Here is a 23,341-nt window from a genome sequence, read left to right as displayed (position 1 = left end):
TGTCTTTCTTTATTTCTTTATTTTATTTCAAATTATCTTTTTCATTCTTCTGCTTATTATTGTTTTTTATCGCCCGCCCTGTTCAGCTCCCCCTGTCGTGGCCCCAGAGACGCAAGGGACAAATTGGCTGCATTCCACCCAACAAGACCGAATATAGGTATGGGTCTCTGAGCATGAGAGACATGGTAGTGATTGCTAGTCACGAGCTTGTCGCCCGGCAGTCAATGATAAACAGGCCATCAAGGGTTCTTGTGAACGATATCCAGAAACGAAGCCAGATTGTTGTACACTGAGCTGTGAAGAAAAACAGGCCACACATGATTATGATTGATTTTTCCAACCACACAGATGAGCTGCGCCGGCAGACGGACATCCACGACCTGCCGGCAACAAACCGTATCACGAGTATCGCGGACCGTCTCGACCTTCCCAGTGACACAATATTCCATCTGGCGTGGGGAATCGCGCTGGGCGTCCATCAGAACATCGATGTGGTGACCCTTGCCTGCTACACGGATAAAACAGGCCGACAGTGCCAGGTCGCACGGCCCAGCGACAAGACTCTGACGGCGGCGCTGCGCGAAGTCGTCGAGACCGCAGAGCCGACGGATGGAATCGGCCGATGCCAGGCTGCGGTGCGTGTCAGCTCTTGCCTTGAGGAAGACGCCGCGGCGCCACATCCAGTATGCATGATTCTTCTCTCCCCACCCTTGACGATGGCGGATCCGGAGCACTGACGCCGGGTTTTAGGTACTGGAGCTCGTGGTCCAATCCACGACGGATCCAATGACGGCCCAGCTATGTTATTCCGAGGGGGCTTTAAACCCCCTGCAGGCTGAGGGGATGCTGCGAGACTTCTGTCGCGTCGTCGACGACATCGTGTCCCACCCGGAAGTCACAATGGGGGATCTCCGGCTCTGGGGCTCCCGGAATCTCGACCAGTTCCGCCACTGCAGCCCCCCGGCGCGGACGAGGTCTGGCTATCTCGATCGCCGCCCGTCCACTCAGCTTGCCGCAGACACCCTTACGGCCGTCCTCACAAGCTGCCGCGGCAGCAGGACGAGCCCGCCCGCCACCCCGCGGGGCGAGTCGGAGCTGCAGCTGCAGCGGCTCTGGATGGAGGTGCTGCCAGAAGCCCCGGGGGGGTTCAGTGGAACGGCAGATTTCTTTCAATGTGGCGGAGATTCCATGGTGGCTATGGCTCTGGTCGCCCGTGCGCAAAAGTGTGGACTCGCCCTTACCGTTGATGATGTTTTCGACCATCCTGTCCTCGCGGACCTCGCACAGGTCATACAGCCGGAGCGGGCAAAGGCGCCCCCGGTAGTTCCATTTCAACTCCTCACGTCGACCGTGTGGTCTCTACAGCACCTAGCCGCCGAATGTGGTGTGAAGCCGGCTGAGGTTGAAGATGTCTATCCTACGACCGCTGTTCAGGAAGGCCTCCTGGTCCGCACGGCGCAACGGCCTCACGATTACGTGGATCAAAGAGCGTTTGCGCTACCCGCCGACATCGACCTCTCACGACTCGTCGACGCATGGAGGGCCGTGTCCAGCGCCAATCCGATTCTCCGCACACGACTGGTCCAGTTAGGCCCTGGCGACATGGTGCAGGTCATACTCCACGCGCCGCTTGCCTGTTCGGTCGTCGAGGGCCCGCTGGACAACTACCTCGACCGAGACTGGGAAACCTCCTTCGGCCCGGGAACCCCACTAGTGCGCCTGGCCGTAGTCCAGGAGGAAGATCGAGCATTCTGCGTTCAAACCATGCACCACGCCGTCTACGACCACTGGACCTTACCCCTCCTGCGACAGCAGCTCGAGGCGGCGTACGAGGGCCAGCCCCTGGAGTCACGTCCCTTCAATCACTTTATTCGGCATGCTCTCGACAACCGGACTAAAGCAGAGGCCTTCTGGCGCAAGTCACTTGCCGAGAGCGAGGCCGTGCCTTTCCCCCCGCGACCCTCGGGACAGTGGGCGCCCACGGCGCAATCCAGCGTCCAACAGTCCGTTGCCCTGTCCCCGCACAATGGTCGAAGGGACACCACAATCTCGACATGTATACAACTGGCATGGGCCCTAACGGCCGCCCAGTATACCGGCGCGGCAGAGGTCGTATTCGGCCTGATGCTGTCGGGCCGTGACGCCCCGGTACCTGGGATCGACCAGACGACGGGTCCCACGATTGCCACCGTCCCCTTGGCTGTGGCCCTGGAGCGCAGAGACACGGTCCAACAGGCTCTGCAGCGGGTGCAGCGACAGGTTCAGACTACCAGTGACTTCGCACAGCTAGGGTTGGTGCGTATTGCCCGGTTGGGAGCTGCCGCAGCGCAGGCGTGTCATTTCGAGACGCTGGTGTCCGTGCAAGTAGCGGACCACGCTGCAAAGCCCGTGCAGCCAAAGATTCTGGGCCAGACCCATCACCACCGCCGGGCCCTGCCTCGGGAGTATGCGTTGTCTCTGGAATGCATCATCTACGAGGGCCATGTCGCGGTTCGAGCGGAGTTTGACTACCGCGTACTACCGCACCGCCAGATGGACCGCGTGCTCGGCCTGTTTGGCCACTTCCTGCAGGTGGTGAACAAGCAGCCCGACCTGTCGTTGGCCGACCTCCCAGTGCTCCCATCCTCTGACATGGCCGAGCTCTTACAATGGAACGGGGCCCTTCCCGAACCGGCCCGGACGAGCATCCCCGAGACCATCCAGCAGCACGTCCGCACGAGCCCTGAGCGCCAGGCCGTGTACGCGTGGGATGGATCTTTCAGTTACCGCGAGTTGCACTTCCAGGCCATGCGCCTCGCGCGCCGGTTGGCCGCCGTCGGTACGGGCCACGGCTGCATCGTCCCGATCTGCATAGAGAAGTCTCGCTGGGTCCCCGCCGCCATGCTGGCCGTACTGCTGACCGGCGCGGCGTTCGTGACCCTGGAGCCCTCTCAGCCGGTGGCTTACCGTCAAACCGTGTGCCGGCAATGCCGGGCTTCCGTAGTGCTCACAACGCAACAGAGTGCGTCCCTGGCGGCGCCGCTCAACCTGCCCACTGTGGTCCTGGTCGACCGCGACGATACGGCCGGGGCACCGGCTGACTGGGCTGATGCCAGCACGGCTGATGCAACAGCCTACGTTGTTTTCACCTCCGGATCCACTGGCACACCCAAGGGCATTCTCGTGTCACACGCCGCTCTGTGCAGTGGCGTCCGCAGGTTGCACCGAGACGGCATCCTGAGCGCAGACACGCGGACCCTACAATTTGCGTCTTATGCCTTCGACATCAGTGTGATTGAGCAACTGGCCACATTCATGTTCGGTGGCTGTCTGGCCATTCCCTCCGTCTCCCAGTGCCAGGATGACCTGGCGGGGGCGCTACGTCACTTCCAGGCCGACACGCTGCTCACCACGCCCACCACGGCCCGTCTGCTGCATAACCACGCTGCAGACCTCCTCCGACACCTGTTCTTAGGTGGAGAGCCCCTAACGCTTGCGGATCGGGATTACTGGGCTCCCCGTGTGAACCTATGCCATGGGTACGGACCCGCTGAGTGCGCGGGCATTCCGGTCATGGAGTTGTCGCTGGACTCGCACGCGGACCCGCGTTGCATCGGGCGATCGACCACCGCCGGGTGCTGGATCGTGGATCCTGAGTTACCTGACCGTCTACTTCCCATTGGGGCTGTCGGCGAGTTGCTGCTTGAGGGGTCGTCCCTGGCGCGGGGCTACCTGGACGATCCGCTCCGCACTGCGGCCAGTTTTCTTGATGCCCCAGCATGGCTACGTTCTCTCCGCCCTTCAGCGCGCCTGTACCGGACGGGCGACTTGGTTCAATATGCGCCAAACGGATCTCTGCTATTCATCGCCCGCAAGGACAATCAGGTGAAGCTGCGGGGCCAGCGTGTGGAGCTGGGCCACGTCGAAACACACACGATGGCCGCCTTTCCGGGCCGCCCACGCGCCGTGGCCGAGATCGTGGAGCCTGCCGCAACCCCGGGACGCCCCGTCCTAGCGGTCTTTGTGCAGCGCGCGGTGGATCCCTCCGCGTCCGCGGGCCCGGCAACTCTGGAGACTCCGTCGGCCGAGTTCCACGATGCCGCTACGACGGCGTACACGGCTCTCGCGGCCCAGCTCCCCCGGTACATGGTCCCGGGTCTATTCCTTCCAATCACAACAATCCCATGTGGAGCCACAGGCAAAGTAGACCGCCGCACCCTCCGCGAGCTCGGGGCTCGTATATCCCGTGCGGACTGGGAAGCGTATCAGAGCCAGTCGAGCAAGAAGCAGGCGCCGGCAACCCCAACAGAGCGACACATTCAGAAGCAAGTGTCGCAGCTCCTCGCTCTCGCACCTGACACGGTGGGCATGAATGATCACTTCTTCCGACTCGGGGGAGACTCGCTGCATGCCATGCGCCTGGTAGGCTTGCTGCGTGAGCGCCACCTCGTCCTCCACGTGGCGGATATATTTGCCAACCCAGTTCTTGAGGACCTCGCTCGCCTAGCTACCGAATTGCTCTCCAATGCAGACTTCGATACATGCCCGTTCGCGCTTGTCGATAGCCCCGATGTACAGTCCCTGCGCCAATCCGCTGCCGTACAGTGTCAAGTGTCTTGCGACGCCGTGGTGGATGTATATCCGTGCACCCCCATGCAGGAAGGGCTGTTCGCCCTCAGCCTGAAGCATCCAGGTGCATTCTGGAACCATTTAGTCTACAAGGTGCCGGATGAACTCGACTTTGTCCGCTTGCAGTCCGCGTGGGCCACGGTGGTGCAGGCGCAACCCATCCTGCGCACCCGCGTCATCCGTCTTGAGGCCGATGGCGATCTGATGCAGGCGGTGCTGCGCGAGGACGTCGTATCGTCTGGGCCAGTGCAGGACACGCCTCTGACGGAGGGCGCCCCGCTAGTCCGCGCGCGGTGGGTGCCGGAAACCCGGCAGTTCCACCTGTCGATACATCATGTCCTCTACGACGGCTTCTCCATGAGACTACTCCACGCGGCACTGCAGGATGCCTACCGCGCGACCACCAGGGCCCCTACTGTATGTCCTTTTCGGCACTTTGTGGAGTATACCCAGGGCGTGCCACCCGCTGAGGTAGAAGCATCCTGGCGGGCGCAATTCAAGGGGTTCACAGGAGCTCCGTTCCCGGCGCCGCCAACGTCGCAATATGTTCCAAAACCACGATCAAGCCAATCGCACACCACGGCGCTCTCCTTGAACCACGCTCTCGGGGCTACTCTGTCCACGGTATTGCGTCTGGCCTGGGCCCTGACCGCGGCACAGTATACCGGATCGACGGACCTGGTGTTTGGCGTCGTCATGTCCGGCCGGGGGGCTCCTGTGACGGGTATCGACGCGATGATTGGGCCCACGCTGGCTACTGTCCCTCTCCGCGTCCAGTGGCAGGCTAGCGATAGTCTGCGTCCGTTGTTGCGGCGAATTCAACAACAGACAACGGCGATAATGCCCGTGGAGCAGGTCGGGATCCCCCGGATTGCTGGTGTGAGTGACGAGGCACGGCAAGCCTGTCAGTTTCAGACGCTGCTCGTCGTGGAGCCGTCCGGAGGCTGGTCTTCGGGTTTCCTTGAGCGGACCAAGGCCCCAAGCGACGGTATCCCAGCGGAGGACGTGCAATTCGACACGTACGGGCTGACACTGGTGTGTGAACCAGACGCCGACTCGGTCACGATCCGGGCCATGTTCGATGCCACGATGATCACCCCACAGCAGATGTCTCGCATGCTGCACCAATTCACCACGGTGATCCATGCTGTCAATGACGAACGGCTGTCCATTGCACAGTGCCCACTGAGTGCCGATGACAAGCGCGACCTGGTCCAGTGGAATGCGTTGCCGGACCGCCCTAGACGGACGATGATGGATCTGCTGACGCCGCGTGCTGCTCAGCAGCCACCGTCGCTGGCGGTGCACGCCTGGGACGGTGACTGGACGTACGACGAGCTGTGGACACAAGCCTCAGGCCTTGCATCCCATTTAGTGGCTCAAATCCCCATGCATGAGAATGCCATGGTGCCCATCCTGTTTGAGAAGTCTCGCTGGGTGGTGGTAGCCGTGCTAGCCGTGATTCGTGCCGGTGGCGCCTTTGTACTTCTGGATGCATCGCAGCCCCAAAGACGCCTCGAGGAAATCTGCCAGGAGATCAATGCCCCCTTTATCATCTCATCCGCGGCGTGTGCGAGCATTGCGACAGCCCTCGCCCCACAAGTCATTTCCGTGCCCCTGGATGGCGCGATGCCCTGGACGAGCACGAACCCGGACGTCCCGCTACCCGCCGCGGCCCCCCAGGACGCTCTATATGTGGTGTACACGTCCGGCTCAACCGGGCGCCCCAAGGGCATCGTTATTGAACATGGCGCCTTCGCGTCCAGCCTGCAAGCCTACCTTGAGACCGTCGGCATGAACCCGGACGTCCGTGGCTTTCAATTTGCCTCATACGCCTTCGACGTCAGTGTGACTGACCTCCTGGCACCACTCGTGGCCGGCGGGTGCGTATGCATTCCCTCAGACGATGATTGCCAGAACCGTCTGGCACATGCCGCAACTTCCTTGCGCGCCAACTGGGCAGACTTTACACCATCCCTGCTTCGGAATCTCGACCCGGAGGACGTGCCCACAGTGACGACTATCGTCGTGGGTGGCGAATCACTCGCCCACGGCGATATCTCCAAATGGAGTCCGCACAAGCGGCTAATCAACATCTACGGGCCGGCGGAATGCTGCGTGCTGGCCACCGTACAACCGACCGTCACCACGGCCAGTGATCCCACCAATATCGGGTGGCCCACGGGCGGCGCCTGTTGGATCGTCGACCCCGCTGATTCCGACCATCTACTGCCGATTGGTGCTGTCGGGGAGCTGTTGATCGAGGGGCCGATACTGGGACGAGGGTATCTTGGCCAACCCACGCGGACTGCGCAGTCGTTTGTGGCCAGTCCGTCATGGATCCAGCAGTTTCGCCCAGCTCCGGCTTCACGGCTATATCGCACGGGGGATCTGGTGCGCTATGGGCTGGACGGATCCCTGCATTTCGTGGGCCGCACAGACACCCAAGTCAAGCTGCGCGGACAGCGCATCGAACTGACCGCGGTAGAATACCAGGTCGAGATTTCGCTGCCCATGGCGCGACAGGTCGTTACTGAGGTGGTTCGCCGTGAGGACACAGACATCTTGATGGCATTTCTCCTCCCAGGAGGGGAAGCAGAACCCCAGCCCACTGTCGGTCGTTTCCTTGTTCCAACGCCAGACCAGCTGGACCAGATAAATCAAGCCAGAGGCGAGCTTCTGGCACAGCTCCCACGATACATGGTGCCCTTGCGCTTCCTGTGCATTCAAACGCTCCCCATGACGGTGACGGGTAAAACCGACCGCCGACGCCTGCGTGAGGAAGCGTCACAGCTGTCCGCCGAGGACCTGGCACAGGTGTCTGCCGGATCGCACAATCATCGACGCGCACCAGCCTCGACTGATGAGGAGACCATCCAGCACCTATGCGCACGCGTCCTCAATCGTCCTACCGACGCCATCGCCTTAGATGACTCCTTCTTCGACAATGGCGGGGACTCTATCACAGCGATGAAGCTGGCTTCGGTCGCTCAGCGACAGGGCATACCGCTGACGGTGGCGAGCATTCTGGGCAGTCGTCAGATATCCAGGTTGGCCGCCACGCGCGAGGAACGCCGGCCAGCAAATCAGAATATTAGCGCCCCATTTGCGCTTCTTCCTAAGTCCAGCCAGGAGAACATCATTAGAGCAGCGGCGCGTCAGTGCACGGTCCCGGAGACCCAGGTCGAGGATGTCTACCCCTGCACACCCATGCAGGAGGGTCTGTTGGCCGGCACGAGCAGGGACCCCGCTTCCTATGTAGGTCAGATAGACCTGCCACTCCGCGCGGATGTGGACCGGGAACGCCTGCGCAAGGCCTGGGAGCGTACTGCCATCGCACATCCAATTTTGCGCACCCGATTCGTGCTCATCGAGAGAGCCATGTGGCAAGTGGTCATCACGGACTTCGGAGCGTGGGATCACTCCTTCGATGAGGCTTCCGCGGAGAGCATGTTCGGGCGCCGTTTGGTGTGTCTAAACCTGCCAGCGCGCGGTTCACCTGTCTTCCTGCGGCTTACCATCCATCATGGGCTTTACGATGGCATGTCGCTCCCACAGCTGCTCCGCCAAGTTGATATCGCCTACAAGGGCTTGCCGCTGACGCCCTCGCCCTTCAACCGCTTTGTGGCTCACCTGCAGGAGACGACAAACCATGCCGTAACAGCTGCATACTGGCGCGAACAATTTCGGGGCGTCCAGGCCGCCATCTTCCCAGCGCCTCCAACGGCCCGCTACACGCCGCAGGTGACCTCGCGGCTGGACCACAAAGCCACACTACCGGCGATGCGCTACCGCAATTGTAGCCTGGCTACGCTGGTGCGTGCCGCCTGGGCCGTGATCGCGGCGCATTACACCGACGTCGCCGACGTCGTTATGGGTGTGACCCTGGCCGGCCGCAGCGCGCCGGTGCCGGGGATTGACTCCCTCACGGGGCCTACGTTCGCCACCGTGCCCGTGCGGATCCAGATAGATCCGTCCCAGTCGCTGGACGCCTGGCTCCAGCAGGTCCAAGACCAGTCGACTTCCATGATTCCTTTCGAGCATACGGGGCTTCATCACATCCGCCAGCTGGGCCCAGACGCGACGCGTGCCTGTGGCTTCCAGACGCACCTCGGCGTTCAGTTCCCCGATGATGACGATGGAGACGATGACAATGCCACCGGAGGTTCATCTGTCTTTGTCCAGACGCCTGCCGGGCGAGCGCCACCGGGCGTCTTCGCCAGTTACGCCCTGGTCTTAGTTTGTACCCCTTCCACGGACGGTCGGTCGATACATTTCGCTGCACACCACGACCCGCACGTGCTGTCTGTGGACGAGACCCGTCGTCTTGTCGTGCAGTGCGCCGGTGTCCTATACCAGCTTGTCGACCGCGCCGTGCCACGGGTGCAGGACCTACAGATCCAGACACCAGACGAAATTGCCCAGCTCAGCCGGTGGAACGCAGAGGTGCCGGAAGTCGAGCGCCGGACGTTAGTCGATCTGATTGTCGCGCACGCGGACTTACACCCAACGGCACCCGCGTTAGCGTTCGAGGAAGCAGAGACATCCTATGCAGAGATGTGTACCACAGCGTCGCGATTCGCAGCGTACCTCCGCGCCCGCGGCGTGCGGGCTGGCACCATCGTTCCGCTATGTTTCCCAAAGGGTCCGTGGACAGTGATCGCCCTACTGGCAGTTCTGATGGCCGGGGGTTGCTGCCTACTCCTCGATGCCAGCCACCCCCGCGCGCGCCTAGTTAGCCTCATGCGCCAGGTGGGGAGTCGCCTAGTACTAACACACTCGACGACTGCCGGCCATGTGGCGGACGAAGAGGGGGTGGAAGTGGTCGTCGTCTCGCCCGATTTTCTCGCCGCGTTGCCCCCTCTGGGTGGTGCTATGCTGTCGGATAGCCGATCGGATAGTGCAGCCTTCCTCATCTTCACGTCGGGTAGCACCGGGCAGCCTAAGGGCATCATCCTGGAGCATGCCCAGCTTTCCACGAGCATCCGGTACCATCGGGACGGGATGCGGTTGAGTCGCGCCAGTCGCAGCCTGCACTTCTCCTCGTATGCCTTCGATGCCAGCATCTATGAGATCTGTAGCACATTAGTGGCGGGCGGCTGCGTCTGCATCGTCTCCGAACAGGATCGCCTGAACGACCTCGCTGGCGCAATGTGCCGGCACGGTGTCACCTGGGCGACACTGACCAATACCACCGCACGCCTTCTGCATCCAGCGCAGGTGCCCGACCTTCAAACGCTGGCGTTGGGCGGGGAAGCAGTCACCCAAGACGTTGTCGATCGCTGGGCGGCGCACGTCACGCTCGTGAACGGCTACGGCCCAGCGGAGGCCACCATCTGTGCGCTGGGTGACATTCCCCCCGAGGGCTGGCGTCCCGGAACCATTGGCACGACAGTAGGCGCTGTCAGTTGGATCACCACCCCGTCCAACCCAGAGCAGCTGGCAGCCATTGGAGCGGTGGGGGAGCTCTTGCTTGAGGGCCCAGTGCTCGCACGCGGCTACCTCGATGACCCCGAAAAAACTGCCGCAGCGTTCCTGCAGGGGCTACCGTGGCTGGCGCGGTTCCGAGACGGTCGTCGAGACATCCGAGTCTACCGTACGGGAGATCTAGTGCAATACACGCCCAAGGGTGAATTGCGCTATGTGGGACGCAAAGACACCCAGGTCAAACTCCGTGGGCAACGCATCGAGCTGGGGGATATTGAATGTCGTCTATCTTGCTGTATGCCCCACGTCCACGACCTTGCTGTGGAGGTTATTACGCCGGTCGACGGCGCCCCAATGTTGATGGCGTTTGCATATTGCACTGGCGACGACGTTACCGACGATCTTAACCACCCGTCCCTCTTCGCTGCGCCGTCCGAGTCCTTCCGTCGTACGGCCAATGCCGCCCTAGAGGATCTTAAACAAACCGTCCCGGGGTACATGGTGCCAAGCGTCGTCGTGCCACTCCGTCGACTACCTCTTACGCCGACCGGTAAGACCAACCGCCGTCAACTGCGAGAAGAGGCATCGGCACTCTCTCGCGACGACATCGCCGGGTACATCGCCGCGGTACAACCGATGCGGATGCCCACCACATCGACCGAGTGGTTACTTCAGGGCATCCTCGCCAACATTTTTGACAGGCCCGCCCAGGAAATTAGTATGGACGCTGACTTCGTCCAGCTTGGGGGTGACTCAGTGACCGCCATGAAAACCGCCGCGCATGCGGGTCAGCAGGGCCTTCCACTGACCGTCGCCGACCTGCTACAAACCCACAAATTGAGCGAACTGAGTGCCAAGCTAGCGCAATGCAAGACACCGGCAAGATCATTGGCCCTCGAGGACCCGGTACCAGCCTCATACTTCGGCTTCCCGACGCCGCAGCAGTTCGTCCAGAGCGTCCACCAGGAGTTGCCTCAAGCCTTCACATCTGCAAACGAGATCGAAGATATTCTGCCAGCAACTCAGGGCCAGGTGTATTATCTGAAAACTCCACTTTACTATCTGATCCTGCAGACAGCCAGTGGTGTGGCGCCTGAGCGCCTGGTGGCCGCCAGCACGGCGCTCATCCAGCGCCATAGCATCCTCCGCACCGTTTTCTTTCCCTACCGCGACCACGTCGTCCAGGTTGTTCTACGCCAGCTGGCTTCACCAGTTGAGTTCATCACCCTGCAGGATACGTCGCCGTCCGCGGTAGACCAGCATTGTGCCGCGCACAGTCCCCCCACGCCGATATTCGCCCAGCCTGCAACCAAATGGATCATGGTCAACTCTGGACAGTCGACTAGTGCTTTGATCTTGCGCCTGTCCCATGCTCAATACGACGGCTTGTCTATGGGGCTCATATGGGAGGAATTTGCTGCGCTGTATCATGACCAGCGCCTTCCCGATCCCGTGCCCTACACCACCCACCTCCACCGCCGGCTAGCGGCGTCCACGCCAACAGCGCTGGACTACTGGCGCACTCTCCTGGCGGGCAGCAAGTTGACCACCATTTCCCCCAAAGCGCTCGCTGAAGATGCGCAGGAGCAGTTCCTGCTCGCCCATCGGATCGCCCACATCCCCGAGCTGCCGGCCGGCATCACCAGCGCGACGATGGCGAAGGCCGCCTGGGCGGTCACCCTGGCCCTTCACACAGGAGAGAAGGACCTCGTCTTTGCCCAATTGATTCATGGGCGCGACGCGGCGACGGTCCACGCCGTGGGCCTCTGTATCAACAAGCTGGCGGTGCGCGTGTCGCTCGCGGACCTCGCCACGGGGCAGGATCTCCTCGACTGCGTCCACCAGCAACAAATTCAATCACTGCCCTTCGACGGTCTGGAATACGCCGACGTCGTCAGGGAGTGTACCTCCTGGCCAGTCCACCACCCAGGGTCCTCGCTGGTCATCCACCAGAACCTCAACCTGGACAAGCCGCTCCAACTGGATGGGGTGCAATGCCCTCTGCGCAACTGGACCTTGGATCTTCCTCGCTCGATCATCGGTATTGAATCGACCCCCGGCCCCGCAGGGCAGTGGTGCTTGCGACTGACTACGTCAACGGGGACATTCAACCAAAGCGAGGCTGACAGCTTGTTGCGACAGTATGAGCGTGTACTCGTGCAACTCGCGTCAGCGCCAACCACCTCCCTATCCCACTTCTTCCCGCCCTCATGAGAACCGACACCGAAGCCGCGGCATGGTGTAGTCTAGCGTTGCCCTTGTTTTTTGCTGCTTACTGCTTTTACAACCCACGCTCTCTATTCTTTCGTTGAATCATTGTTCACGCTTTCTTGACGTCCCGTAATGATGTTTGTTTTCCATCGCTCGTCCTGGTATTGACTATCCGGCTTGCGATACGGGTCTGTTATTGTCCTTGTTCGTTTTGTTCACTTTTGTCTTGGCTTTCTTGTGGTTTTGATCCGTGACTTTGGATTCATATGCGTATAGTTATTCGGAATTTCATCGCGGGGCTAGTCCCTACCCTGGCAAAGGGGTTTCTCATCTAGTATGTGTGGTATCGCAACATAAAATGTGTCTTTTTAAAAAAGGTACCCAGAGAGTGCAAAAGTGTCTAGATACCCTTTTCCGAGTGGTATTCTTTTCGACATATGGTAACTCCAGGCCTGGGTTTGTCTTATTCGTACAGTATCCTATACTGATCAGCCACAACATGTGTGCACTGTAAACCACAGAATTACTGTGTTCTTGTGCAGAACTCTTCCTAATTTATTTCGCCAGTCAAGACCTTTTTTGGATCGATATTCCAGGTACGCCTCTTCAGTACTCTTCATGTTATTGCACCCAGTACTACCATCATGGGCCTCGTGAGCCTGGACGGTGTCTTCCTGAGACTTCCAATGCTGTATATCCTGGACCAGCTGGTATTGTTCTCACAATCAAACCAGGTATTCCCACCCCCGGGTTCTCGGGGGCATGTTCCTTATGAGAAAACCTAGAAGATCTACCGCTATTTGAAAAGAAGGAGGATTAGGGAATATTAGGCCCATATCCAATCTATCTATTGAATGGTGTGGTTTCACGCCTCCAGTATTTCCGTACACAGCAACAGTCACTACCTAGTTCTCAAAGGGGAAGTTAGTTTCTCGAAGAATAACAATTTCAAATTAAATATCAAAAGTAATAATTCTTCCCCTCACCCAGCAACAACTACATCCCGCACATAAGCAAACATCTCCCTCGGCTTCTTAGCGAAAACAGTATGTCCCGCCCCGCGAAACAGATGATAACTGACTCCACGCTCAGAGACCCATGTCCCAGCCTCCTCGCAGTCTGATACCCCCCCTCCACCTCCACAGTCGGAACCAGCCGGTCCACCAGCAGCAGCATCCACATAGAACACACTACTATTCAAAGGCCGCGAGAACCCCTGCGCCCCCTTCCATGTCATATTCTGGAGCGCGAGCTCCGTGCCGATATGGTTGATGAGCATGTCGTATTCGCCGGAGTAGACGTGCACGGGGAGGTTGTGCTTTGTCGCGATGCGCGGGAGGAGGCTGTAGGCGGGTGGTGTGGGTTGCTCGGCGAGGAGGGTGTCGAGGATGGTTTTGTTGCAGGGGCTGTATTCTCTGGTAGGGGCAGCGGGCAGGTTTAGTGCCTTTTGGACGTCCGGGCGGCTGAAGTAGGTTGCTTGGAGGGGGAGGGGGTCGATGGTGTTGCAGTCGTTGTTGATGTCGTAGATGTCGAAGCAGGTTGCATTCTCTGTGTCTGGAGGGTCTGTTTCGTTGGCGGATGCTTCTGCTGCTGTGTTTAGGTAGTTGATGGCTGTGGCAAAGGTTGCGCATGGTCCGTTGCAGGTGGAGTTGAGGATGGATGCTAGGACTGTTTCTTTCGACGTGGGGTAGATGTCGCATGTTTCGTTATAGAGGGTGCCGAGACCGCGCCGGTAGTTCGCCCCCTCTTGATGCTGCTGCAGCCCATCGCGTCTGAAGTTGAGGTTCTCCGGGTTGCCGGGGACATGGAACTTCCCCTGCGGGGGAAAGTGGTTCGCTTCGTGTACGAGCTTGTCGTAACCGCAGGTGTGCTCCGCCTGGTTAAATGCGGAGAGAATCTTGTCCGGCATGCGGAGCAAGTCGCGCTGTGCGCGCAGGTAGGGCGCGATGGTGGCGGCGGACATAGCGGCGGGGTTACCGATGGTGGCGTCGCCGAGGGAGATCGAGCGGAGATCGATGGGGAAGGAGTTGTTGTTGTCAAGGATAGCCGCCGCGAGGTAGGGAATGTAGATGCCGGCGTAGGATTCGCCGATGAGATGGATGCGCTTGGAGCGCAGGTGCGAGAAGCGCGTCAGGAACGATTTCAGCCATCGGTAGAAGTCGTCTGTCGCGCGGTCCTGGTCTTGCACCGGGTATGGAGTACTTGCGGTCGAGAAACCGGTTCCGGCCGGTTGGTCGACGTAGAGGACGTGGCCGAGCCTGGTCCATGAGTGGGGATTGCGCACGAGCTGTGTTGAGGTGCCGTTGAATAAGATGGGTCCGGTGCCTGTTGTGAGGCCGATTAAGGATGAGCAGCCTGGGCCTCCGTTGAACCATACTATAGAAGATACAGTTAGCTTGGGTGCGTTGTCTATATGTTCTCATGGGGTAGTACCACTGACTGATGAGGTTCTCGTCGTATGCAGAGTCTTCCGCCTCGAATAGCCAGAAGAACAGGGCATTTCCCTCCTCGGTGTCGGGAATCGGAAGCCTTCCTGCCCAGCTGGGGGGCAACGGTGCGCTATCGGGTAGCGAATGAACTTTGAACTGGGAGATCCCTGTAGATGAGCGCCCTGCGCTGGAGAAGAGCGCCGTTGGCACCGCCCATAAGATGTACAGGAAGGTATAAAACGTCGCGATATCCATGCTGAGGGGTTATCTCCAAACGATACCATTCATGCACGGTGGTAAGATTGCGATAGAGACCCCATCGGTTCTATTCAATGCAACAGTCAAGTACAGCCATACCCGATGTTGGTCTCAATAGAGTCAAGTCTATTGATATGGTTGTCTACTCACATCGTAGACCAAGGGATTTCCTCCCAGAGTTGTTCGACCGATGTGTAGCAAGTCTGAATCGCACTCCAAGTGAATATGCTTCTTGCATGATTTATACAATATAATAATTCTCCGCATTATGATCATCAACTTCATCTTGAGTATCAACATTGATACTGATCGAACGCTCGATCGAGCATCAATAGGATCACATGACTAGGGCACAGGGCTAGGGCCCGCCATCCAGGCGCACATGACCGGGGATTACCCAAAGCGGTAATTTGGCTCTCCAACTTCATCTTCGACCTTCTGACTTCTCCTTCATCCTCTGTACGAGTCTCTCCATCATCACAACCAACCATACGTCAGAGCAGTATCACATTCTATCAGTGTAGTACGCTTGTTGCGGTCTAGTCTCCACTCAAGCAGGGCAGGTCGTCTGTTAAGCCACTGAAATGTCGGTGTCTCGGGAGCCTCCTGTACGATGATGCTGATAGTGATGATGATCCTCAAACGAGAGAAAGACACTGTTCTCGCTTTGCCTCTGCTCGCTTTACCTCCTCGCCCCGCCGGAGATGGAGATGTGACGGTGTGCCGAAAAGAGACTAAGAACAAAGGAATCGCCATATCACCGCCCTCATTTTTTTTTTTTTTTGTTTATACAGATTCGCTGCAACCGAGCTGGCTTTCCCCAATTGACTGCTCTCCCGGCAGCTCCGGGAAAAAATGAGGCGGCCACGCGTGGAAACAGGCCATCCAGTGATCCATGCGCTTTGCTCACGATCTAAACAAACACTAAAAAGAGGGAAAGAAAAAAAAAAAGTGAGGCGCCATTTGATTGCGATTAAACCCCTTGATTCACCGTTCTCATTCGGTCCCGTTTGGATCCATTGGCCATTCCTTTCCTCCCATTCGTTTCCCTTTTGTTTTTTGGCCCCTTTACGAGCGGAAGCAAACTTCGACCTGGCATTTGCCGTCTGAGTCCCCGTCCTTGTAGTCCCTGGCGCAAGATCCAAGGTTTTAATATCATGGGAAGTCCTGGATCGATCTTCAGGGGGAAGACGGTGTCGAGGCAATAGTCACAGCCCGCCTCCCCGTATCCAGGTCGATAAATCTGTCCGTTGGCTGAAACCAAACGGACTGGTCGAGTGATGGAAATTCACCACGCATGATCCACTAGGACCGAGACCTTTTTCAAGATTTATCTATCAATCCGTTAAGACATGTGTGGGCGGTGGGTCCGCTAAAATAGCGCCCTTCCATGTCCCGGATGCGACCAGGGACAAGGGACTGAGAGAAGGGGGGCGAAAGGCATAATTCACAGGGGACCTCATGCAATCGGGTTTCACACGAATTATGCTGGCTACTGGCTCAATTCCCCATTCCCTGGGACTTTTGTTTTTCCCTTGGATGGCTCTCCGTCCGACCACGGCGACCAGTACTCGACGAAAATGTCGGTGGGCACACCATTCGCCTCCAAGTCAGGCGCACCGTCGCTTTGGAAATAGAAGTAAGACGTCTGGCAATATTCCTTGAGTTAGTGGATGAGTGGGACCGGCTCCACGACAAAGCGGATGTCCATCGCCGTGGTCTGTTTTAGTCTCGGCCACCGATCGGGAACGACAGAGGTACCGTCGCGAGGGCCCTTGTATATTATCTTATCCGCTTTTCTCTCCAGAATCAAGGTACCACGGGAACCCTGGTCTATCTGATGGTCATCTGCATTCCCATGCTGGCCAAGAGTCTTGAAGAAGAGGGGTTGTTTGATGTGAAGGAGAGGGGGGCACCCCTGACCGAGAAACACAGTTTCGGGGTCATCAAGAATGTCTAGAGGGGATGGACGCGTGCAGGATTGAAATCCGACCAGACCGTTGACGCTTCGAGACTGGAATGTCGCCCTGTCTTGGGGCGCCTATGCCCCATCCAGCCATGCATACAGGAGAGGGTAAAGAGAGAGGCAGCAGACTGGCTTCCAGTCTTCCAACCCATCGGAAACACTGCGAGCGGAAGGCTGCATTTTCAACCTGGCGATTCCACCACCCACGACGTTTTCTGCTTCTTTTGCCCCTTTGGGGCCTCTTGGGTTTGCAGTTTGCATTCGGCCGCCACTGAGATTACAGTTTCTTGACATGATCAAGATGTAATCGAGGATTAGTGGCGCATGATTGGTTTTTTTCTCCCTATCACATTTTTATTATTATTTTCTTTCTTTTTTTCTTTTTCTTTTTCATTGATAATGATTATTATTTTGCCTCCCTGTTTCCCACGCTTTGCTTTGTTCCTCATCTCAACAATCCCTCTTGAACCCCAGACTCAGGACAGGGCAAGTACCTGACCTCCCGGGTAACAGCAGCAGGGAGCAGGGCATTCGGCACCCAGCCGGGTTCAGACGGTACACAGGATCGTACAATGGAATGTGGTGGACAGGCGATCTCCCAAGGGGGTTGATCAGAACCCCTCTCCACTCCCCATGAACCCGACTTGGGAGATGGGATTGTTGTCGATGTCTCCACTTGGGAGACTTCCCCAGTATCCGATCAGCCCTAGATGCTTCACCGATCCACCTCTGGTTTCGGAGATCAAGAAGGGGACTATAGTATTGCAACGTTTTTAACTGGTATCTTCGGGTCCATCTTCCGGAAACGAACTTCTCCGTGAATGTAGTTTCAGAGGGGGGGGATAGAGTGAGAGAAAAAAGGAAAGAAAGAAGTAATCAGATCAAGATCCAGAGTAGTAACGCGCAAGAAACAGCAAGAGACCTAGGAAAGAAAGGGAAAAGAAACCCCGGCGGACCCCAACTTCAGCCTCACTTTTACAGAAGCAGCTCGAAGGGTCAAAAGTGAGGTTGAAGTAGAAGCAGAAGCAGAAGCAGAAGCAGAAGCAGAAGTGGGCATGATTGATTTGATTGCTGAAGACGGTGATGCTTTGCGCCCCCTCGTGACCCGCAACTGCATTCGATTTCAATCGTTCTTTTTGTTCTCTTCGTCGATTCTTTCCTTTCCATTCCTGCTCCGTCTCCATTATTGATTCTTCTCTGCTATTATTAAGTCGGTGGATTACTACTGTTCACGCATGGGGTAATCCCTTCTTTTTGACTCCCTCTCTTGACTTCCTTGACTTCTCCTCTCTCTATCCTGGAATTCCGGTAATGCGACAAGAAGGGAGATCAACCCCACGCGCCCTACTCGTGCACTGACTGGACCTTTCTTCCCTGGTTTATATCAGACCACGATCATCCCGGTCTCTTTGTCAACCTGGGTTTGATCTTTTCTCTTTTTGATTTTCATTTTTGGGGTTGATTCTTTCGCCGATTTGCCAGTGCTTCTGTAGTTGTTTGCTTTCCCTCTCCATCCCTCTCTCTCTCTTTCTCTTTCTCTCTCTCATCTTTCCTTCCTGATCTTGTTATCATTACTCTCCTCTTTTATCCGTTTATTGTTATACGTGACAGCCGATCTGATCCGTCCCCGGTCCTGCGCTGATTCAACGGATTTATTCCCTGAAAGAACACTGTGGGTCAATCAGCAAAAGAGACAAGAAGAGAGACAAGAAATACAGAAAGCAAGACAAAAGACAAAAGGCAAAAGACAGACAAAAGACAAAGACAAAGAAGAAATTGGGTCCGACAAAAAGAAGGGGAAAAGGAGAATATTTTAGTTCGTGATCGACATCGCGATCGACAGGCGTCAGTAATAGATAGCAAGGTGAGTAAACTATTTCCTTTCCCCCTCGCCGTCGACAGGTCGGAGGTAAGGACTGATTCAAGGAGTTGCTCCACCAAGGGGGTTGTTCTCCATCCCATTCTCCCCTCCTTCTCCTCCCCCAGATCGTCCCGCCAACTGGTGGAGGGTTGCAGTGCCTTGCTTCAGCTGTCGAAAGGGAATGCCCGAGTGAACTTTCACGATCTCAATTAGTCCGGTCTTGCTTTCACCTCCCTTCTCCGTTCATCCTCTTCTCTCTCTCTCTATCTCTCTCTATCATTGAGCTACTTGTCAGTCAGTGGGGTACGTGGATTGATGGAGATGGACCTCCAAAAGACAAAGGAGGCCCAGCGGGACACGCCGCGGAAGCAACAGGAGGAACGAGGCAGCGAATGTCCGTTGGAAACGTACGGGGGATCAGGTCACTCGAAGGATTCGCCCAAGAACGACTCGCTGGACCACCGCGACGCCAACCGTGCCCCGGCTCCACAGCGCCGACCGAGTCGGTTCGCCCTAGCCAACGATGCCGCACCGTCCCTATCCCCAGCCGCCTCGTCCCAAGTTATCGACATCCCCGCGGCGCTCAACCTCGCGCACAAGGAGCACAAGCTGCTCCTCACCGCCAAGCGATTGCCCCCCGTGACCAAGGGCACCCTGAGTGAACTCGATCTGCCCTGCATCATGAGTAATATCAACCTCCGCATGGACGCCAACTTCGATCGCGACCTCCACTTCAAACCGGACCTCGACGGGGAAAAGGGTCGCCGGAAGCGGAGGGAGGCAGCCGAATACTGGGAAGCCATGGCCACGGAGATCACCATCTACGCCTGCCACGCGTCCCAGGGGATGGCCGGCGATGCTGCCTCGCAGGAAGATCTTCAATCCTCCTTTGAGCCGCGACTCCCCGCCATGTTCGAGACCCTGCAGGACGTGCTGAAAACGCTGGTGCCCGAACGAGATCACCCCAGTGTGATGCAGAACCTGGACGTGGCCCTGCTGATGCAGCAGATCCAAAAGGGCGTCCTGGACATGGTAGGCGTGGCCCAGTGGCTGGCGGCGTTGCTCAAGACCCATTGCGCGCCGATGCGCGACGAGTGGGCCGATCGGATGGTGGAGCACATCAGCGTGGGGTCGCAATCCCAGGACTCTATGGAGATCGTCCGGGGCCTTCAGACGCTGTTTGCGATACTGGAGGCCATGAAACTGGTACGCCGAGAGGAATCGCAAGCCCCACTCCCGGTCGAACGAGGGCTAATGTACTTTGCAGGACGTCGCCAACCACCAGATCCGCGCATTCCGGGTGCTCCTCATCGAAGACACCATCCTCTTTCTGCAGGAGTACTTCCGCGGGAAAATCGAGCGAGACAACTTCCGCGTGGAGGCCTCGCGCCTGTGGTATGAGGATCTGCAAGACCGGGATCTCCAGCGGCGACACCACCCCGCCCCGGCGGACGGCTTCCGGCCCATCTCCCTCCTGTTCCACGGCCTGTCGGACCTCCTGCTGCAATTCCACAGCCCCGAAGGATTTCCCGAGACGTTCGTCTTCGACTCCGACCGCCTGTGGCAGCTGCGAGCCTGCCTACAGAACCTCATCAGCCTAGACATCTGCTGGCTCATCTTCGAGATCTTTACCCAGCAAACCCCGCAGAAGCGCTCCCTCCCAGCGGCGACCGCCACGTACGCCTCGTTCCGGTCGCGCATCGGCACGCTCATGGAAGAAAGCGACGACAACCCGCGCGGCTCAGTGCCGTGGGTGAAGAACGTGCGCAGCATCGCGCTGGAGATCGCGCGGTTCGTCTACGCCGCCCGCGGCGGCAGCAGCAGCGGCGGCATGGCATCAGACGGCATGATCGGGCTGATCGAGCGCGCGCTGGAGTGGCACTTATCCAACGAGACAGAGCTGTTCCAGTACTTCCAGCGAGCCCTACGCGACAAGCTGCTCGGATCGACGTTCGCGTCGGCGCGCAAGTACCTGAACATGTCGCCGCTGGCCATCTGCGAGTCGCAGCGGAATTACCCGTCCACGCCCATGCCGCACCAGCACTACGATATCGACCGGATCTCCATGCGGCTGGCGCATTTAGGTGTGCTGCACTGGCGGGTGTGGGCGCCTATTCTCTACGTACGGGAGAGCGTCGTTGAAGATGTGACTATGTCTTAGCTTCACTTTCTTCTTTCGACAGGTCGCCGCTGTCGTGATCTTTCTTTTTGTTGTCCTCTTAGACTTGTAATTGCAGTTCAGCGCCTTGCATCGGTGATTCTGGGACCGGCGTTGGGGGATCTTCTGTTTTATCTACCTTGATTATTGTTTTTATTATTACGCGGTGTTAAGAAGGATCCGGGTCTCTGGGCCTTGGGTAATGTTGGATTGGGTTGATTGATTGGTTGGTTGGATAGAAAATAAAGGCATACTTGTGTATGAATATGAGGGAGGATGTTCTAGATTAATACATTAATTTTTATTTATATTTATATTTACTATCTGACTATCCTCTACGAAGTACTCTGTAGATCTGGTATATATATAGTGACATCAGGGTAGGATACTTAAGTAGATCTCAGCTCAACCATTCGCTCCACCGATCCACCGTAAAAGCGGCGAGTGATAACAGATCACACCAAACAATCCATACTACAGTAACTACCATCCATCCATCCAATTCTACCCAGACAACCTTGAACCAACATACAATCTCAACAACAACAACAACAAAATGTACCACACAAAACCCTCCAAATAAATAACAAAGAGAGAGAGGAAAAAAAGATGAACACCCTCAAAGCAACCCAACTCCAACGCCTCGCCCAAGCAACAGGCATCAAATCATCCGGGCCGAAGCCTGTTCTCGCTGCGCGTTTAGCGGGGGAGCTGGGACGGGTTCGCAGTCGCAGTCGCGATGGGGGCGAGGAACAGGGACAGGGGCTCAGTGTGTTGAGTATTGATATGGGGATAAGGAATTTGGCATTTGCGCATTTGGTTGTTCCTTCTCTCTCCTCCTCTTCTTCGCATTCTTCTTCGTCTACTTCTCAACTGGACGAGACGAAAGGAGATTATACGGGATATACAGACACGTCTAGAGACAATGGAGGAGGAATATATCTCAACGCATGGCACCGTCTCCCCATAACAGACGCATCTCTACAAGAATTCGCTGCTGCCAGCCAATCATCGACACCACCCCCCCAAAAACCAGAAGAAGAAGAAAAAGACCAAGAAGAAAAAGAAACATTCACCCCAGAAACATACGCTCCCCGCGCCTACACCCTCCTCACGACCCTCCTAGCCCGCTACCGCCCCACGCACATCCTCATCGAGCGCCAGCGGTTCCGCTCGGGCGGCGCCAGCGCCGTGCAGGAGTGGTCGCTGCGGGTGGGTGTTTTCGAGGGCATGCTGCATGCGGTGCTGTTTACTTTGGGTCAACAACAGTTGCAGATGCAGCGGAAGCTGGCTCCGCCGGTTGTGGTTGGGGTTGAGCCGAGGCGGGTGGGGAGGTATTGGGAGTTTGTGAGAGGGGTGTCTTCTCTTGAGGATGGGAAGGGGGTGGGGAAGGAGGGGGGGAAGGGTGAGGAAGGGGAAAAGAAGAAGAAGAAGTCGGCGAAGGAGGGGAAGAAGGTTAAGATTGCGCTTGTTGGGGGGTGGCTTGAGGCTGCTTGTTCTTCTGCTTCTTCTTCGGCTGCTTCTTTGGGGGGTATGGCTTCGACAGCGGCGTCGTCATCTGTTACCTCGGTGGGTCGTACAGGTGCTGCGTCTTGGTCAGGGCTGGGAGGAGTTACATCTGCGTCTACATCTACCCCTAAACACACATCTACAGCAACAACACCCACAACAACAGACGCTCCGCCAGTATCAATCCAACTAGGCGACTCGCCCCACCTCCAAAAAACCATAACGGCCTACCTAGCAAAATGGCACGGCACTCCCAGAACACGGAAGAAGAAGAAACCCCTAACGCCCGTCCCCTCGGAGATGGCCGACGGCACCGTGGGAGGACAGCGTGGTGACACAGACAAGGATGTCGACAGGGAAGAAGAACCAAATGTGGAGATTGAGAGTGAGATTGGAGTTGAAATTGGGAAACTGGATGATTTGGCGGACTGTTTGGTGCAGGGGGTTACGTGGTTGGAGTGGAGGGCGATGAGGGAGAGGGTTGTTAGGGAGGGGGTTCTTGGGGAGTTGAGGTGATTGTTTATAGATTCATGTATAGTATAGAGTTCATATGTAATATAGGGGCATGATGATATTTGGAAATACGATGGATACACACAGTAATATAAGATATAATATACGTTGGGATATACGAGAATATAGACGAATGTAGGAGAAATTGACTATGTAATGTTGTGATGTACACGTCCAAAGAATGAATGAGTGAATGGACCGATCAAGAGAACACCACGTTACATTTGTACAAGAATTCTAAATTCTCCCGGTTACTTTTATCTTTTGTCAAGCGTTGGACCGTCCCTTCCACAGCGTCAATTCACCCAGCATTTCACCAGGAAAAGAATAGAAGAACCTCAAAAAAAAATGGAAGAAAAAAAGGCGGTACAAGGTAAAACTGTCCCAGGGCGTGGTTTACC

The 23,341-nt window shown here is 57.1% G+C and overlaps 5 protein-coding genes across 5 annotated transcripts; 3 read left to right on the top strand and 2 right to left on the bottom strand.

The window, feature by feature from the left end:
• Positions 1 to 73: 73 nt before the first annotated feature.
• On the top strand, positions 74 to 12,552 carry P168DRAFT_329145 (acetyl-CoA synthetase-like protein). Its single transcript, XM_024841434.1, has 3 exons — positions 74 to 683; positions 751 to 2,937; positions 3,001 to 12,552. The coding sequence occupies exons 1-3, from the start codon at positions 318 to 320 to the stop codon at positions 12,247 to 12,249; spliced, it is 11,802 nt and encodes a 3,933-aa protein (XP_024690775.1). The 5' UTR covers positions 74 to 317; the 3' UTR covers positions 12,250 to 12,552.
• Positions 12,553 to 13,228: 676 nt separating this feature from the next.
• Positions 13,229 to 14,930, bottom strand: cp9 (putative serine carboxypeptidase; the record flags this gene model as incomplete). The annotated part of the gene is made up of 2 exons (XM_024838299.1): positions 13,229 to 14,622; positions 14,687 to 14,930. 2 exons carry the CDS (start codon positions 14,928 to 14,930, stop codon positions 13,229 to 13,231), a joined length of 1,638 nt encoding a protein of 545 aa, XP_024690774.1.
• A 240-nt stretch (positions 14,931 to 15,170) lies between these two features.
• Positions 15,171 to 15,726, bottom strand: P168DRAFT_42510 (uncharacterized protein). The gene has a single exon (XM_024841937.1). It carries the CDS (start codon positions 15,687 to 15,689, stop codon positions 15,411 to 15,413), a length of 279 nt encoding a protein of 92 aa, XP_024690773.1. The 5' UTR covers positions 15,690 to 15,726; the 3' UTR covers positions 15,171 to 15,410.
• A 3,355-nt stretch (positions 15,727 to 19,081) lies between these two features.
• Positions 19,082 to 20,921, top strand: P168DRAFT_298804 (TCP11 family protein; the record flags this gene model as incomplete). Its single annotated transcript, XM_024838298.1, has 2 exons — positions 19,082 to 19,966; positions 20,028 to 20,921. The coding sequence occupies 2 exons, from the start codon at positions 19,082 to 19,084 to the stop codon at positions 20,919 to 20,921; spliced, it is 1,779 nt and encodes a 592-aa protein (XP_024690772.1).
• A 321-nt stretch (positions 20,922 to 21,242) lies between these two features.
• Positions 21,243 to 22,943, top strand: P168DRAFT_329142 (uncharacterized protein; the record flags this gene model as incomplete). Its single annotated transcript, XM_024841433.1, has 1 exon — positions 21,243 to 22,943. The coding sequence occupies exon 1, from the start codon at positions 21,528 to 21,530 to the stop codon at positions 22,941 to 22,943; it is 1,416 nt and encodes a 471-aa protein (XP_024690771.1). The 5' UTR covers positions 21,243 to 21,527.
• Positions 22,944 to 23,341: the final 398 nt, after the last annotated feature.

The sequence above is a fragment of the Aspergillus campestris genome, assembly GCF_002847485.1.
Source record: "Aspergillus campestris IBT 28561 chromosome Unknown P168scaffold_10, whole genome shotgun sequence".
Taxonomy (NCBI): domain Eukaryota; kingdom Fungi; phylum Ascomycota; class Eurotiomycetes; order Eurotiales; family Aspergillaceae; genus Aspergillus; species Aspergillus campestris.
This window is presented reverse-complemented; position numbering and strand designations above follow the sequence as displayed.